We start from the raw sequence: 16,530 nt of genomic DNA on the forward strand, positions 1-16,530 counted from the left end.
CAATCTGAAAACAAGACAAAAAATAAAAAAGTTTTTATATCTCATTGTGATCAAACTATAATAGGTTTGAAGTCCATTGCTAGTTAGGTTATTTTCAGCGTTTCAGTTAAATACTTGTTTGATGCTAATTGCTAATAACTTTAAAACTAAGTTAAACACATTTATCACAAAAACAAACGTCACCTAGGCACCAGAAGAGGATGATCCGCCATCTTACACCGCAGTCACTTCAGGAGAATTGCATTTTGATTCAAAGTCCACTTTGCGTAAGAAGTGGTTCGGCATCTACCATAAGACAAAACTCTCCTCTTCTGCAACCCCGCAGGATGAATCGCTCTCTGTTCCACCTCCCATCTACCATGCCTCCGTCTCAGGTTGTGAGGCAGAGACAGAAGTTACATACTCGCGTGAGTGTACCTCCGGGCATTACGTCATGGGACGCTCAGCTCCGCTTTTCCGGTAACATTAGAAGGGTCAATTTGACAATTTTTATGACAAGCTATAAGCTTGTTTTCAACAAAAAAACCTCAATTACTTAAAAAACAATTTCACTAATTTATATTACCCTTAAAAATTAAACATATTTTGTAAATCAGTAAACCCTTCCAGTGTGACGAATAAGCCAAAAGCGGATGTAGCTTTGTATCCCCATGATCTAACTTCCCTAGGGTGAACCATAAGTAAATACTTACTTTGTTGAGTACAATTTTTGTAGCAGATGCGGCGAGATATTGATAAGGCCTCCGAAAGGTTAAATATGGTGTGTTTTGGTCTTTTTAGTAAGTTATATCACTGTCGTCGACTACCGATCATATCTTAATTTCGTTGTTTTTCTTGTCAATTTGACTGTTTTACAAAATAATCTTTACCGAGCGTAATCATTGCAGTGGACAAGTCATCCGCGATGGATTCCTTGCTTCAAGACAGCGAAATAGACGACTTCGATTCAGCGACAGTGAGTTTTCCTCAAAATCGATGCTATGCGAGACCGATAATACATTTAATTAGCATTAGATTGACACAAATGACTTACTGTACAATGTACATGTACAGCCGAGAAAGCTTTTAATAAATTTCTATTGCTTGCTAATGTCTGCAGCAGGTATGGCAAAGAGGAATCGGAAAAGAGCTTTAATTCCGGTTGTTTGTTAAATTTATTTGAGCATACAAGCAAATTTAATAAGATTTTTTGTTGGAGTTAATCAATTGAAAACTTACAAAGTTGTTCCAAGGAACCAATTTCCCAGCTCACCCTGTCTGTTGTGATTGAAGTAACGCGTTGTGCCTATCTCTGAGTGACGTGACGACGTCTACGTCACATTATCATCAGGGGCGCCGGAAGCGGGGGGCAGGGGGGGCGAAAGCCCCCCCTGCCCTCAATTTTTCTGCAGATGGAGGGGCAGGGGGGGCAATGGTGCCCTTTTAAAGTCATGTAAGCTACTGCACATTTTGCAATATAACAATTTCTGCTATTCGCTTTTAGCCTAATTATAATTTTTCATTTTTGCTTCAAAATAATATTTACGGCACAAAATTTTTCTACACAGTACAGGCCGTCAAACTCGTTTTTTTTTCGGCAGCCATCGTGGCCTACCGGGAGCTCCTTCTCGGGGGCCAAATCTGCGTGCTTTGAGGCCAAAATACAAAATAAAAATAACGATAGCACAAGTAAATAGAATTAAACTTGCAACAGTGCTAAAATGATCACTTAGCGTTGTTGAAGTCTGGGCAACGTCCTACAATAGAATCGTTGCACCACGCAATAACTGCTTTATCGGGATTGTAATCCAGTACTATTCAAACGACACTCGCACGAGCGTCTCTAATGTGGCTGATTTTAAAGAAGTTTGCCACTCCCCTAAAATTCTTTTTAGCAATGAAAAACAACGTTCGACATGACTGTGTTGATGATGACGGCAAGGTAATAAAATAGGTATTTCAATGATGTGAAGGACATTACTAAAAGAAGCATAATTTTTGCAAAATATGATCAAAAAATGTTTTCCCCTCGGATGTCAACTAACTTAGTTCTCCTTTTTAACAACGGTTCAATGTCCGACAACATCGAATCGACATAAAAACGACAATATTGCCAGCCGATGTAAATTAGCACTTCGGATTAAGACTTTGTTAAAATAAACGTCAGGAATTACAAACAAGACTTACAGCGCTGGCGATCGCAGATGGATATATTCCATCAATAACAAATATTCCCGCACAATGCAACAGTGGCGATTAGGCTATGAGGCGCTGACCTAATTTTGCGTCACTCTTTGATAGCCTACTACATGTTTTCGACCGTTAATCCACGATCATTCTATTGCGAAATTACATAATTGGCTAGAAGAGACCGGCGGCCAAACTTGCCCGATTGAGGAGGTAGCACCAGCGGTCATCCAAGCATTACTTAGCGGCCATGGCCGCAGGTTGTTTTAAGGCTTGACAGTAGGTTACATCATTATAACATAGCATGGTGCCCTTCTTTGTATACCGGATTATCATTATCGCTATATTTTATCTTAAAAATTGAAAAGAAATTGGCCTTTTAGTAAACAAAAGTGCCCTTTTTTTGTAATCTTGCCCCCCCTCCAGTCACAAATCGTTCCGGCGCCCCTGATTATCATCACTATTTTTTCAATAGTTAGTCGTCGGTATTGTTACCATCAACAAAAGTTCTTACCAATTGAAAAAGTGTAAAAATGAAGTTTCCTTACAACTGTAAGCTACGGGACATGTTACTTCAGCGCTTTGCAGCCATTCAAAGATTTTTCAATCACCGAACTGATGAAGTATCGATCGCTTTATCTTGATTTCAGATGTCGGCAAATCGGCGGTGGACTTCTGACACGTGCTTAACTTACAAGCCGTCCGAGCAAGAAATAACCGCGGTGTTGTCCTGTGATTACATTGATGCCCAGGGCTGCCTGAAGTTGGACGCAATTCTTTCCGTAATTGAAGTCATAGTGCAGAAAAGCCCTGGCTTGAAAATATTGGACATTTGTATTCAAGTGCTTGTGTGTTTGCACGAAAGACACGAAGCGTCGACAGAACAGGTGATAAATCATGCATTTTTTTCACTGCCATTTTGCTTGACAGCTTGCATATGTTCTGAAGAGAGATTATGTCCCGTTTATTAGTATAAATCAGTGTCAATTTTGAAGCTGTGTAAAACTAATGGAGTTTCTCTGTTGAGTGTCAGCCAACCATTCTGAATTATTAAACTTATTTCTTAAAGCTGTCATCGCCAACCTGCACTAGATAGCTGCAAGCATGTAACTGATTTCTTATTTCATAATCTGCAACTTTTATAATTAAGAACTTTGAACAGTTTGATCAACTCGTTGTTGTCGCCTTTGGGCCGAGTGTCTATCCTTTTGCCACCTCAGATTCACAGCTCATTTAAGATGACGTATATAATGTTTCTGTAGAGAAAATCAAGGACAAATTTGGTTGCACGGACACCAAAGGCACATGTAATGGCGGAAGTGGCCTTAACTTGAGCTACATAGAATATTGGTATAATTATACGCTTAATTGGTTTGCTGACCGTGCGTGAACCCGAGAAATGAAACCACTGCTCATCGTCGGAAATGCGGTACGGTAACTCATGTTTGAATCAATATTTTTTTTTTGTCAGAAAAAGCCTATGACGTCAAAATCGGAAATAGATGACTCTGGAGAAGTAAGTTTCACTTTGATTTAACACTAGAGCAGCAAAAGTTTTTTACACCTTTTTTACATCACTTCAACGTAGCTTGGCGTTGAAGCCATGTGAAAAGGCAACTTCTGCTTTAATTGAGTAAGTCCTACTTATAGTTACAACTGTTTTATTGTATTTTATATCGTCATAAAATCCCTGTACAGGTGGTATGGTGTGAATATTTATCGTTATTGTCCTGTAGTCTGCTGTACTTCTCACACTACTTTTGTTAATAGACTGCACTTATTAAATTATTATTTAAATCCAAGCTTAGATATTTAGTTTTTGATGAACATTTTGCATAGGTTAGGAATACTGAGATGTTCCTACAGATCCTGGATAAACTAAGCCAACAATTGGGCTGCTCCAATGCTTGCTCTAAATCCGGTCACCGGACCAACAATGCAAACAAAATGAGAGAAATGGTATTGCTATTACATTTGTTTATGTTATCATATACTATGCTGCAAACATAAAAAGCTAAGCTGCAACACAAATTTAATATTATTTGAGGTAAATGTACTGCAAATAAGGAATTTTTTTTTTTTTTTTTAATTTTTTTAATTATGTTAATCCTGTAATGTTGCTCGGTTTTTGTTTATGGCACAACAAAGCAGGTTTTATTAACTCGTGGTAGCATTTCAAGTATTTTTGATTTATCTTTTTTATCAGTCAATCAATACGTTAATGGAAACTTACTTTAATGTTTTTTTTTTCATAAATTTAAAGTTTTTGTAATGCTATTGGTCAATGGAAAACAATATACCGTAATGTTTTTTTTTATCTTTTCAATGTCGTTAAGAAACTCTTGCCACTGAAAAAATAAAAATATTTTTAATTATTAATTATGAGCATACACCGTGATGATGTTTCAGATCCATCGTCTCACAACATCAATCTTCACTTCACATCGTGCCCTCTTCATAAAGCACCTGAAGAACGTCTTGAAAGTTCACCCGCTCAAAGACATCATGGACGTTCTTCATTCCCTGTTGTCATATTGTGTGGTGGAAACAAACTCGGTTGCAGTTCGGGGTGATTTCCCAGACAGCAAACAAACCGCTTTTAACATTGATTCAACGTCTGTAAACGTTAAAGCAATGTAAAAAGCGGTTGATTTGTTGTCTGGGTTCTAGAGTAACCCGTTTCGTTGAATTCTTTAAACAGTCTTTCAGCCTTAAATCAAATTTTATTCGAGACATAACTGTATTTCCAATGATTTATTTCTAAATGTGTAACATTTTTCGGATGTATCAATTAATTTCGGGATTACAAGCTAAAAAAAAACGATTTAAAAGTTGATCTTCAGACTCGGGTTTTTTGTTCCCTTCAAATGAAACGTATTATGCTAGTCCATTTTTTTACGTTTATTCATTGTCTGCATACTTTGTTGTTCTTTTTTTTCAGAAATCAACGATGAAACTTTGTGTGCTGATCACGACACAGACACAGCTCTTGAAGATATTGTTGTCAAGACCGTATTTCGCCCATTGATTGAAAAATGCATCCAAATACACGAAAGTCTGCTTGAACCAGATCACGAGGTTTATCTCTTTTATTGTTTTGATTTCGATTTATATTGTAGCCAATGGTAGCCTACTCAAAACGGTATTTCTCGTTGTTTCTGTCAGTAACAAACAAGTAGCCATTATAAGACCAAGTAACTTCGCAGTTGTTTTCTGGTACAGACTTTTTGTTCATATCTTTAGATATAATGAGCAGGAGCGTAGTCAGAGAAGGACAAAGGGTGCAATTGCCCTCCTCCTAAATTTTAGAATATATTTTTACTTTCTGTTACAGCATCATTTGACAAAGTTTTTACTATTGATTTAGGTTGAAAATGCTCTCGGAGTGGGCAATTTTAAGGGTTTTTTTTCAAACCTTTCTGATGAAGGCCCCCACACCCTCTCTGGATGCTTCGCCTTTGGTGACCTGTTGCCGGGCTCGTTCACAATTTTGTGTTGACTATGCCCCTGTTAATGAGTCTTCACTGTTAAAATTTAATTGTTATTGCTCAACTCTAAAACATAGCAAAAGAGTCTTTTCACTAACATAAGAGTGTGCTTGTGTTTTAGGAACTTTACAAAGAGGTGCGCAATTTTGTTCAGTTTGTGAGGCTGAACCACGTCTCCACCTTTAATTGGGTTTTGTTGTCTGTGATGCTTATTCCACAGAAAAAGCGTGAAAATTGGGAAGCAGAAAAGGTGAACGGATGTCAGGTTCTTCGTAATTGTTTTCCTTATGATCTTAAATTAAAATAAAAAAAAATTGATAGAGTAGAGTACATGACCCAATTCGTTCACAAGCTCCCGAAAGGTTCGTGCACCCCGGACCCAGGTTTAAGAATACACGGTTTATACGGTGTTCTAAAAAAACAGGTTGCTCAATCATGCACGTATTTATTAAGCTACAAGGCATAGCTCTTGTCTATATCTTGTTAGATCTGACTCGGTCAATTGCGGCAATTGTAGTTTTGAATTCATACAAATAGCAATGAATTTTATGTTAATTTTAAACTAAAACTTGAATGGGCTACCTCGCAAAAATGTTATATTAAAAAGGTAGAAAGCTTTCGGAAAATTTAATTCGAATTTTACCCTAATTTTGCATGCTCAGAGAAAAAGCCTCAATATTGTCTTGTAACATTTGTTCTTCATTTGAGGGGGGTTAAAAGTCAAAATCATATTCCTGAAAAAGCATTTAACGTTTGAAAGTATTTTTTATTTTTATTTGCAGAGAAAAAAGCGTGGTGAATCTACTAAAAAGAAAGATAAGCTTCCACAAAACTTCAACAAATACAGGTAGACAACTGAGAGGAAAATTTAATAAGGCAACTTCTTTTCTTTGCAACTTATTTGCATTAGCACCCAATGCTAAAAAGGAACAATACTTTTGAAAACTGAAAAGGAGTTCTCTACATCAGGTAAGTGAGAGTTGCCACACTACTCGATGAAGAAATAAATGATATGATGTGATCAAAAAGCACACAAGAAAAAAGTATCAATATGTACCGGGCCAAGCATAATCTGAACCAGAGGTGGGTCATTAGCGGCCTGCGAGCGACAAAAGATCCACTACAGAGTTTTTCGTTGTAGCACCTCTGATCCACAGAGCCATTAATTTGTTTACTTTTGAAACAAATCATTCAGAACATGCTTACCAAAGTTGAATCATTTCGCTATGTTTAGACGTGGTGCTGTCCATCTCGCTTCGACTCCATTGTTGTCACCAAAGGTTGGGGAGAAGACTGGCAAGCCGACTATGAAGAAGTTTGAAGAATTTGGATATTCTGGACTTTCTGAGAAAAGGCATTTTTTGTATGTTCATTGTTCAATACTACAGTTGGTTAAAGTGAATGTAATAATATAGCATAAAAGTTAGGCCCACACCCAGGCCTGGATTAACCATTGTGCTAGGGTGTGCTAAAGCACAGGGGCCCCGCAGACAGAGGGCCCCACTTTTCCTAAAAATGAAATAAATAAAATAAAATATTAATCTAAAAATATTATACTTAAAATATTATCTCAAAAAGGCTTATGGAAATGAAGCAAATTTTAGTCATGAAACCATGTACCAGATAATAGAGAATAATAAAGTTGAAGCTGCTTTCCCTAATGTAGAAACAATTCTTAGATTGTTTCTTTGTATGATGGTCACTAACTGTTCTGGAGAAAGATCATTCTCTAAGCTGAAAAGAATCAAAAACGTACATCGGTCTACAATGACACAAGAGCGGTTGGCTAATCTGAGCCTTCTCAGCATAGAGTGTGATAAACTGCGACTTCTCAATTTTGATGCTATCCTTACAGACTTTGCAGCAAAGAAAGCCAGAAAAAGTCATTCGGCTGAATTTCATGTTAGTTTTTTAAATCCTATTGGTAGTTAGTAGTGAATGAAAGAGCAGTTTAGAATAAAAATTCAGAATAACCTTTCATTGCAATTTGCAGTGTAGTGTGCAGTACTAACAGTGGTCCCTTGCACGGTTTCGTTGATTTAATGTGTGTGATTTTGCATCCATTATACCGTAAACATTGTTGACTTAATTTGCACATATGCTTATTTAATCATCGATCACGTGCTATTTCAAAGTTATCTAACTTGTACCTAAGCAAGGCTCGGTTTCCTCTGAAAGCGAAACCAGCTTAGGCTACTTCCATTACGCTCCACGTAAGCTAGTAAGGGCCCCCATAAAATGCATTAGCACAGGGGCCCCATTTGACCTTAATCCGGGCCTGCCCACACCTACAGTTTACAACAAAGATAGATTTTTGCATTTAGGTAATCTTATTTTGACAAAAACACACGATCGACTGGATTGGCAAAAAAGGAGAAGGCCTTCGCTCAGTAGCTGGCTACCACAGGCTGAAAATTATGATGATGATTTTGATTTTATATGATCAGTTATATATATATGTTTTTATGCCATAATAACACACTTTAAAGATTATTTTTGTAGTTATAGGAAAATATAGGTTGTAGTATAGGCTACTGTTTTATTTTGCTTGGGATTTACTATCTGAAAGATCAAACTTTAGATTTGAACAAGACTATTCCGATGACGAAGAAGTGGACGGGAGTCGTGGGCATAGAGATCGCGCAGCAACTCCGTTTGGAAAAATGGGAAACCTTCTAAAAAGAGCAAGTGTGAGTAAACATTTTTTTTCATTGTTCCTGTAACTGATAGGCCGGTAGGCTATATGGGCTACTGCAAGCGTGCGGTAGCTGTTGAGTGTTAAATGCATCAGGCCTGTCCAGGTCAGTAAAATTGATGCTTTAAGTTTAGAAAACAACAAAAATTTGTCTATTTTTAAAAGATTATCCGAAAAAAATCGTTTTTTTTCTAATTCCATTTTTTTGGGAGATTTAGGATATATTTTGATTGCTGCCATCCTACAACAAGCAAAAATTGTTAGTTTAATTACCCTTAATTACTAAGCCTAATTTTATCTGATTTCAAAGCTGCAAACTTTCTTTCTTGCGAATAGTCATAAAACGACATTCGTAAAGTTTGAGCTTGATCGGACATCGTCTTCATTTCCAAAAATCGCGGTTTATAAAGGTACCTGAAGCGATTTTTTTCAAGGTTTGAAAATGCATTATTTTTAATAGGGAGTTGTTTTCACGAGATTTGAAAATGTCATAACTTACTTAATTCTTATTGTAAAAAGATGATTTATGCGTCAACAGATTCAATATAATTAGGAGAATCCAATTCAATGTGTACTGACTCCGAAAAACGATGACGTCAGCAATGGCGTCATTAAATAGTAATTTGCAATTTAGCGATAAAACTGATAATCCTGCATGCTTCATCTTTAAGTTATATCATAATGAATTGATGTACTTTACAAACATAAACATCATGCTGGTACTTGATGGCATAATTGATGACCCAATTTGACCCAAAGGTGATACCCAATTTTAACAAAACGGACGACAACACGGACGGTAATGATTCTGATGAGTACGACAGCGGACATCCAGGGTTCATCAGTAAAATGATGAAAAGAAAAAACACCAAAAAGCAAGACAAGGGTGGTGCAGGACTTGTCTCCGCATTTCGTGAGTTGGTGTTGTTTTTGGAATGGTTTAAGAATAGTTGGATTATGCAAAAAGTTGGATTATGCAAAATATAATCAGAAAGATTGAATATTAGCCTACACTTAGAAAAGCACCACATGTATAAAACGTGTGTAGGATTTTTCAAGAAAAGATTTATCAAGGATTTTTCAAGAAAGTGTGGCTTTTACTTGTTCTGGGATTTTGTTTGTCAACAGAATTACGAAGTAGAGATTAAATGCTTTGTAAACGACCGCTCTTGTATCACCAAGCACAATTCATATTTATGGGAGCTTATTCTAAAGTGACAGAAAGCATCGGACGTCTTCAGATTAAGTGGTCTGAGTAAAAATGACATTATAATTTATAATGCATGTGTTTTTATATATCCGTCGCAGATATGCGTTGCTTTCTGAGCGTGGTATAAACCAGAAAGTGTCCATCAGTGCGGTTGTATTGAGACACAGTCGAGTAGGCTATATTATCGCCCTGAGTCCATTTCTATGCTGAGTGCCAAGCAGGGATAAGATTGAGGACCAATTTCAAAACGTCTTTGGTATGACTCGACAGGGTATCGAACCTACGCGTACCGATTCAGAGGTCAAGACCACCAATCAATTTTTTTAATTTCGTTAATTTTGCAGGCAGATTTGAATTTAGGAAAATTTTGTTTTGTCCAGAATTTCCCTTTGTGATGCCATTGATGGAATTGGCCGATCCTTTGAAAGATCCAACGAAGAAGAAGAACGGAGAGTTTGAAGTGGATCAAAAGGATATTTGTAACGGAATAAGAATCCTCCAATTTCTAATGGAATGTTGCCCTCCGGGAACAGTACCTGATGCAAATGTTCTTGGATCTGTTATGGGATTGGTATGGTATAATGATATATTATATCGTTGTCAGTAGCGGATCCAGAGGGGGAGATTGAGGCAATCGTCCCTTTAAAACACAGAAAAGTAAATTTATTCACGATGTATTTGAAAGGTCGGATTAATGTAGACACATACACATCATTGCGTTTTGTATAAATTGCCCCCCCCCCCCTTAAGGCTACTTCCTGGATCCGCCCCTGAGGTCAGTTGGATAAGCACATGATTTTGAAAGCAAAGAATTTAGTCCAAATCAAGTAACGCCAACGCCAGTTCAGCACTCGGGGTGTGTGCTTCAGCAACGTATTTCAAAGACAGTTCTTCATTACGCGATACCTAGAGGTTGGGATAATCTACATACAACAAAACTTCAAGAAGCGCAAACTTCATTTGTCGATTTTGGTGACTGCTGGGTCAATGCCTGAAGCTTGTATACGTATTAAGTATGCTAATCTAGCACATTTTAGCTTTTGCAGAGACTTTCTAAGTTCGAGGATAACATTTTGTAATCAATCTTGTATAAGCAGTCTGCGTTACATCGAAGCAACTGCCGAACACTTCAGTATTAGGTCATGATTAGGCCTTCCATTGTCGACTGATGATGTCCTTAACCATTAATATTGTGCTCGTCTTTCATTTCCATAGACTGCTCCTATCACTTCGCGCTTTGTCGTGCTGCTACAGTGCGCACAGTTTGTAGATCGCTGTGTGAGCAACAAATGGCCCAATTGGACTTGCAGAAGATTCTCCCAACCTCACAGAAATGTTAAAGCTGCCATGGAAGTGTATTACGTGACTGCGCGGTTGCAGTTTATGCGTTGGGGAACGGTAGGTGTTACAACTGCTCGCTGACTATTGCTTGGCATGCTTCACTTTTCCGGAACAGGCGAAAGACTAAACGGATAATTAGCTAACACCTCAAAGTAGAAGACTGTTCTGACGGGTTTAGAAGACTGTTCTGACGATGTAGTAGACTGAACGAATGTAGTTATGTAGAATGTAATAGTAGAATGTAGTGTGACGACGAAGTAGAAGACTGTTCTGACGGATTTTTTTAACATGTTATTCGTATTTGGCCGCCGTTGTGCAATTGAGGCAAGGCATGCTAACTGGTGTATAGAATCATGCAATAGCCTACATTACTTGTCCTTTCAAACCTAGCAGTGGATAAACACCCAGTCCTGCGAATGAAGAAACAACAAAGCCGAACAACTATCGTAACCTCAAGAAAGCTCCTAAGAATAATCCACAGGCAACAACAAGCAGAAACTTCATTCTATCAATCTGGGTGGTCAGGTGGTCATCAGTTCAAAGTCTCTACAGGTATGCGAAACTGCAAGAAGCTTCAAAGAGGCTTTCTCATTCCAAGGATAAGGATAGACATTTCCGCAGTTAATCAACCAATCATTTAACACTTGTTGTAATCCAAGCAAACGTGTACAGGAATTGAACAAATTCTTGGAAAAAGTGATGTCCATAAACAACCATCCCAACACGGTACTTGGTGACGTCATAACCCAAGAAGAGAAAGCCAGGCACAGGAATGAAGATTTAAATGAAGACTTTTTAAAAGACAGTGAGTATCCAAAACAGGGCCGTAGCCAGACCGCAGAGCAAGGGGGGGCCGAAAAAATTTGAATGATTTTGGCATTTTAACCTCTTAAACACCGGTATCCACAAAAATTGCAATATGTCAGTTTAGTGTTAAGACCAGTAGCGTAGCCAGGAATTTTGAAAGGAGAGGTTTTGACGACCGGCGGGCGAAGCCCGACGACGTGTTCGCCTAAGACGACACCCAGCGACGGGGGGGTCTGGAGGGCCTCCCCCTGAAAATTTTGAAAAATTACTTTGAATTTGGTGCATTCTGAGAGCATTTTCAACAAAAATGTGGGTATGAGTATTCCTGTAAAATGGTGCTGTCAGGTGGCATAGCAAAAGGATAAGATCATGTTTTCTTCAGCATTTTTCGGAAATAAAGCTAAGTCTCTATGTTTTCTTGTTGCTAATTCCTGGCTGAGATGTTTGAATGTTAGGTATTGGCACAACTCGCTCTTTTAATGCAGTTTTGTTTAAAATTAGGCAAATTTTTTTAGACTGAAAGCATCATGCTCAAGCATAAAGAGACTGAAAGCATCATTCTCAATATCGTGACGTCACACGCGTGCCAAAGGGGGGGGTTGTAAACCCCCCCCCCCCCCTTGGCTACGCCACTGGTTAAGACCAACACTGGTCTCTTATCACGGCAACCATATTACAATGACCAACATAACAAAGCAATTGTTGACTTGTTGTATAAATAGCGGTACTTGTTACGAGCAAAAACTTTAACTGGCTCGAAGAAGCTAGTGCCTAGGATTTTGATATATATGATTACATTCCGCCTATACAACCGTGAGCTAGTCTATTGCAATTGCAGTCGCGGATGTTTGGATGCAAGCCGTCTCACAAACAAGTCTAAATCGATAGATTTCGATACAGAATGTTCAAAGGCCATAAGCACTAAGTTTGCCTGTCTTGGTTGTAACATGCTCCGTCTAGTGGGAGCGTCAGCCCTTGTTAACACTGAGAATCCACACTCACAAACGGCAGTGCTAGATTCAAATGTAGCAATATCTGCTGCAAGGTTGAACACTTCACAGATCAGAAAACTAGAAACAAAATTTATTTACACTGATTGGATTGAAGAAAAAAAATAAACACTGCTTAACTGCACAAATTTGGTTTATCACTGCACAGATTGGTTATCACTGACCCTTAGAATTAAGTATGGTAAGTAATGGGTATGAATTAAGTATGAATTAAGTATGGTAAGTATTTAAGAATGGTAAGAATTAAGTATAGCCTAATTTGTACCGGTTTGTAGGCCTGCTGGAAATCCATTCCCTCTTTGTTAGGTTATCATTCTTTCCCAAAACATTTTTATTTTACACAGTTTCTGACAATTTTTTTACCAACCTATAACACGTGTTGGCCTTGGTTGAATTGAACCTGTTGAGGTTGCCAAAGGAGGAGTTAGGGGGGGGGGGGCAAAATTGTTTAATCATCATAGCTGTTAACTAAACAAAACAATTGTAGTTAATTGGGCCAGTTGGAGCTGTGCAACGGGAAAATGGGCAAAATCATTATAATTGCAGCTGTTGCTCAAGAATGTTGGGATTTTGCCAGGGGGGGCGAGGCCCCCCCTGGCCCCCGGCTGGCTACGGGCCTGATCCAAAACGAGCAAACGTCGCCCTTTTTGCATCGTTAAAAAGCTTTTGCTGGTTGGGATGACGTAATTGGCATCGGTAACTTTTCCAATGCAAAGAAACCATTGGCTACAATGTTGTACGCCCATCTCTAACAAAAAATTTGGCAACAGCACACTGATTCAAGCAATTTTCTTGAGCCAAAATACGCTTTTTTGTAAGCGAGTTGTCGAAACGGTTTGTCCAGTTCATTAGCCGTCATGTGTTTCAGTTCGTGTTAACCAGTCTGGAAAAGCCTGTCCGATTGTCCTTCAAATGGCAGCTGCAAACCTTCTCCACCAAATTACTGCCTTCCTCAGAGAAACAAACATGGACGCCATGTACAGAAAGGAGTCGTTTGTCACCAGTACTGACATCGGTAAGCATTTCATAAGCTGCAGCATAGCAGTGCACGGCACAAGCAATGACTTTTAATAAACCGCATCTTTCACCCAACACGGTGGGTTACATTGTGATCATGGTAATGCCATTAGATCTCAGCTTAAACAATACGTCGTTTTTACGTTGATTCAATTTCAAAAGATGTTCAATTGATGTAAAAACAACCAATTTTATCAGCAAAATCGAACACGCACCTTTTGAAGATAGAAAAACCAATAGAGCTTTAGGAAAGAGTTTATTCTGTTATAGGCTACCACATGGCCACCTAAAGATATGGCCTGATTTGTCACATTTTGCAGAAATTTCCAGGTTTTTCTAACTTTGGGCAAACGTTTAAATAAATTTTTCTAAAAATTAGATTTTTACGCTTTCTTTATTCTTTTCCCCAGATGACACAATAGGTTTTAACATCCTCAGATGTTGAAAAACAAAGAAAATTTGATTTCGAAGATTTTAGTCAGACTGTTAATTTTCAATAACAGTCTGATTTTGCGTTTTTCAACTTACTTTTTCTCATTTGCTACTGCTTCCCCAAGGCAACAAGAAAGTTTTATGTCATTAGGAAACCGCAAAAAGTAAAAACATCTTAAAAAATGTCAGTCAAGCACTAGCAGTAGCTGTAATCAAAATCTGCAAAATGTGACAAATCAGGCCACATGGCTACCACAAGCAAATAACCAAGATATACCACAAAATTTGCTGTTATTTTATTTCGGTAGACAATGTAGGCTTATAGTGCAGTAGATTTTGTTCTTCAATGACCAAAGAGATATCATAATATCCTTTAACTGTCAAAGATCGGAAGTTCCTGATCACTAAAAAAGCTTTTTTAAATTACACTGCTGAAAATACGCAGGTTCGAAAAGCGAAGTTGGAACTGCTGCCACAACTCCAGTAAAACTCGATGAATCTCCGAACAAGAAAACTATAAAGTTCTTTGAGCCGTCAGGCGCCCTCAATGTGTCATGTGCGAATATTCCAACATTGATCAGAACTACGTCTTTAGTGGACGGTGAGTCATCAGGCAAGGGATTTTTTGCTGATAATAAACAGATTTTGTTTAGCTAGATGTGAAAAGACACCAGATTCCTTAAATCAACAAATGTTATTTGTTATTGATATCGCATCCACCAACGTCTCCGATTGTCAAAACAATGTAAGAAAAACTGTTGGTTTTCATCTTTGTTTGATCTCTCGCGGCCAGGGTATGTAGGACTTGTGTAAACTTTGTAAAAGAACTCCTTATGTCGCAAGTTTGGAAGACCTTACATGTGAATTTCGGCGAAATCTTGCTCTTATGTTTTGAATGTAATCACGAGTGTGATAGTGACAGAAAAAAGCAACGGAAAGACCAAAATGAAATTCTTATTGGAAGGTACCTCGGGTCTTTCATCGCACAACATGGAAGATGCATTAGCAAAAGAAAGAGAAAAATCACTCAAAAAAAAGCTGCATTTTAGAACTGTAAAAAATTTTGAAGAAGAGATCTACGCATGCCATCGAAGCTGAGACTATCATCATGCTACGTAAAAACAATTACGTAAAACAGATGGACAAATGATTCAGCAGAAGATTTAATTCGATGAACATATTTTGAGAAAACCGCGGGCCAGCTATACATCACTTGGTCGTTGAAGGCATGGTAAAAGGAAATATATGCGAGAGAAAAAAATGGGGAGTTTATGTAGGCTACATCAGTGGTCTGGCTCGCCAAGTATTGGAGAAACAAAGAGAAGAGCGGGAGATCGCGACATATGGAAACAAGTGACAGCCAACCTTCAACTCGAACTCGAAGATGGCATATGATGATGATGATGAATCACGAATCCTGTTTGAACTAAACGCATTCCGAAAATCTGATCCTACATGCTTTGTATTTAAATGCTGCTTTTGCATAAAAGTGCATTGCATAAGATGTTTATGGCACAACAAAGAGCAAAGATTTGGTTTTACAATAATTGGATATTTTTCAGCTTACACGTGTGTGTACACACGTATTGCTCACTCATACCTTGACAGTGTGACTTTTCTGAGTCGTTATGTCACGGCTTAGATCACTGATAACTTTATTGTGTTAAGCTTAAGCGTGGTAAACACAGCCGTGTGTCATCAGTCGGTGTTAATTAGGAAAAAGCAACCGAAATTATCGAAAAGTCACAATTATGATTTTTCTCGCAAAAGACAGTTTTTCCTATTGTCGTTCATATATAAGCTACTGTCTCAAGTTGTGCGTGTCGATGGCAGTGTGTCACAACATGTCATCATCGAAAGGCTCGGCGAACGAAAAAAACACATTTTTTTAGAAAAGCGGCCATATGATCATGACAAGACCTGTATCCGGCGGAACAGTGGGCCCAACAGCGCATCAGATGAAAGACCTTTCACCAAGATAAGCAATCAAAAGAGCGGTTGCAAACCAAGCATGAATACATCCGGGAACATGCTCACTGTCCCTGGCAGCGTTTGCTGTGCCGCGGAAACTTCACTCTACATTCCATTCGGAGAAATGTCATACGGAAGCACCATGTCACTGAGTGCTGCATCTGCCACGTCAGAGTACATGCCTGGACATAAAGATTCTAATGAGGCACCGTCTCTGTATGGGTCTTCACTAATGATAGATTGTCTTCCGAGAGGAAGAGACCTCCCATGGATTAAAGTGAGTTTCTAAAATCATGGCTATACTATATTCCTTGTTGTGGTATGTTACAGAAGGTTACAAGCTTATTAGTGCTGTTCATATAAAAGTTTGACCTGATACGTTTATAAAATATA

At 38.3% G+C, this 16,530-nt stretch overlaps 1 protein-coding gene across 1 annotated transcript in view; it reads left to right on the forward strand.

Annotated features, from left to right (window-relative positions):
• Positions 1–16,530, forward strand: part of LOC145780580 (protein unc-80 homolog) — a 45,007-nt gene that overhangs the window by 6,289 nt on the left and 22,188 nt on the right. The window contains exons 9-26 of the mRNA XM_082592206.1: positions 188–407; positions 888–955; positions 2,817–3,053; positions 3,638–3,682; positions 4,006–4,125; positions 4,576–4,735; positions 5,108–5,244; positions 5,776–5,919; positions 6,437–6,501; positions 6,889–7,017; positions 8,236–8,344; positions 9,109–9,262; positions 9,940–10,130; positions 10,775–10,957; positions 11,573–11,705; positions 13,586–13,732; positions 14,612–14,767; positions 15,981–16,414. Coding sequence (XP_082448332.1) covers positions 188–407; positions 888–955; positions 2,817–3,053; positions 3,638–3,682; positions 4,006–4,125; positions 4,576–4,735; positions 5,108–5,244; positions 5,776–5,919; positions 6,437–6,501; positions 6,889–7,017; positions 8,236–8,344; positions 9,109–9,262; positions 9,940–10,130; positions 10,775–10,957; positions 11,573–11,705; positions 13,586–13,732; positions 14,612–14,767; positions 15,981–16,414 — 2,832 coding nt within the window. The remainder of the gene's footprint in view (positions 1–187; positions 408–887; positions 956–2,816; positions 3,054–3,637; positions 3,683–4,005; positions 4,126–4,575; positions 4,736–5,107; positions 5,245–5,775; positions 5,920–6,436; positions 6,502–6,888; positions 7,018–8,235; positions 8,345–9,108; positions 9,263–9,939; positions 10,131–10,774; positions 10,958–11,572; positions 11,706–13,585; positions 13,733–14,611; positions 14,768–15,980; positions 16,415–16,530) is intronic.

The sequence above is a fragment of the Aplidium turbinatum genome, chromosome 12 (assembly GCF_918807975.1).
Source record: "Aplidium turbinatum chromosome 12, kaAplTurb1.1, whole genome shotgun sequence".
Lineage (NCBI taxonomy): Eukaryota > Metazoa > Chordata > Ascidiacea > Aplousobranchia > Polyclinidae > Aplidium > Aplidium turbinatum.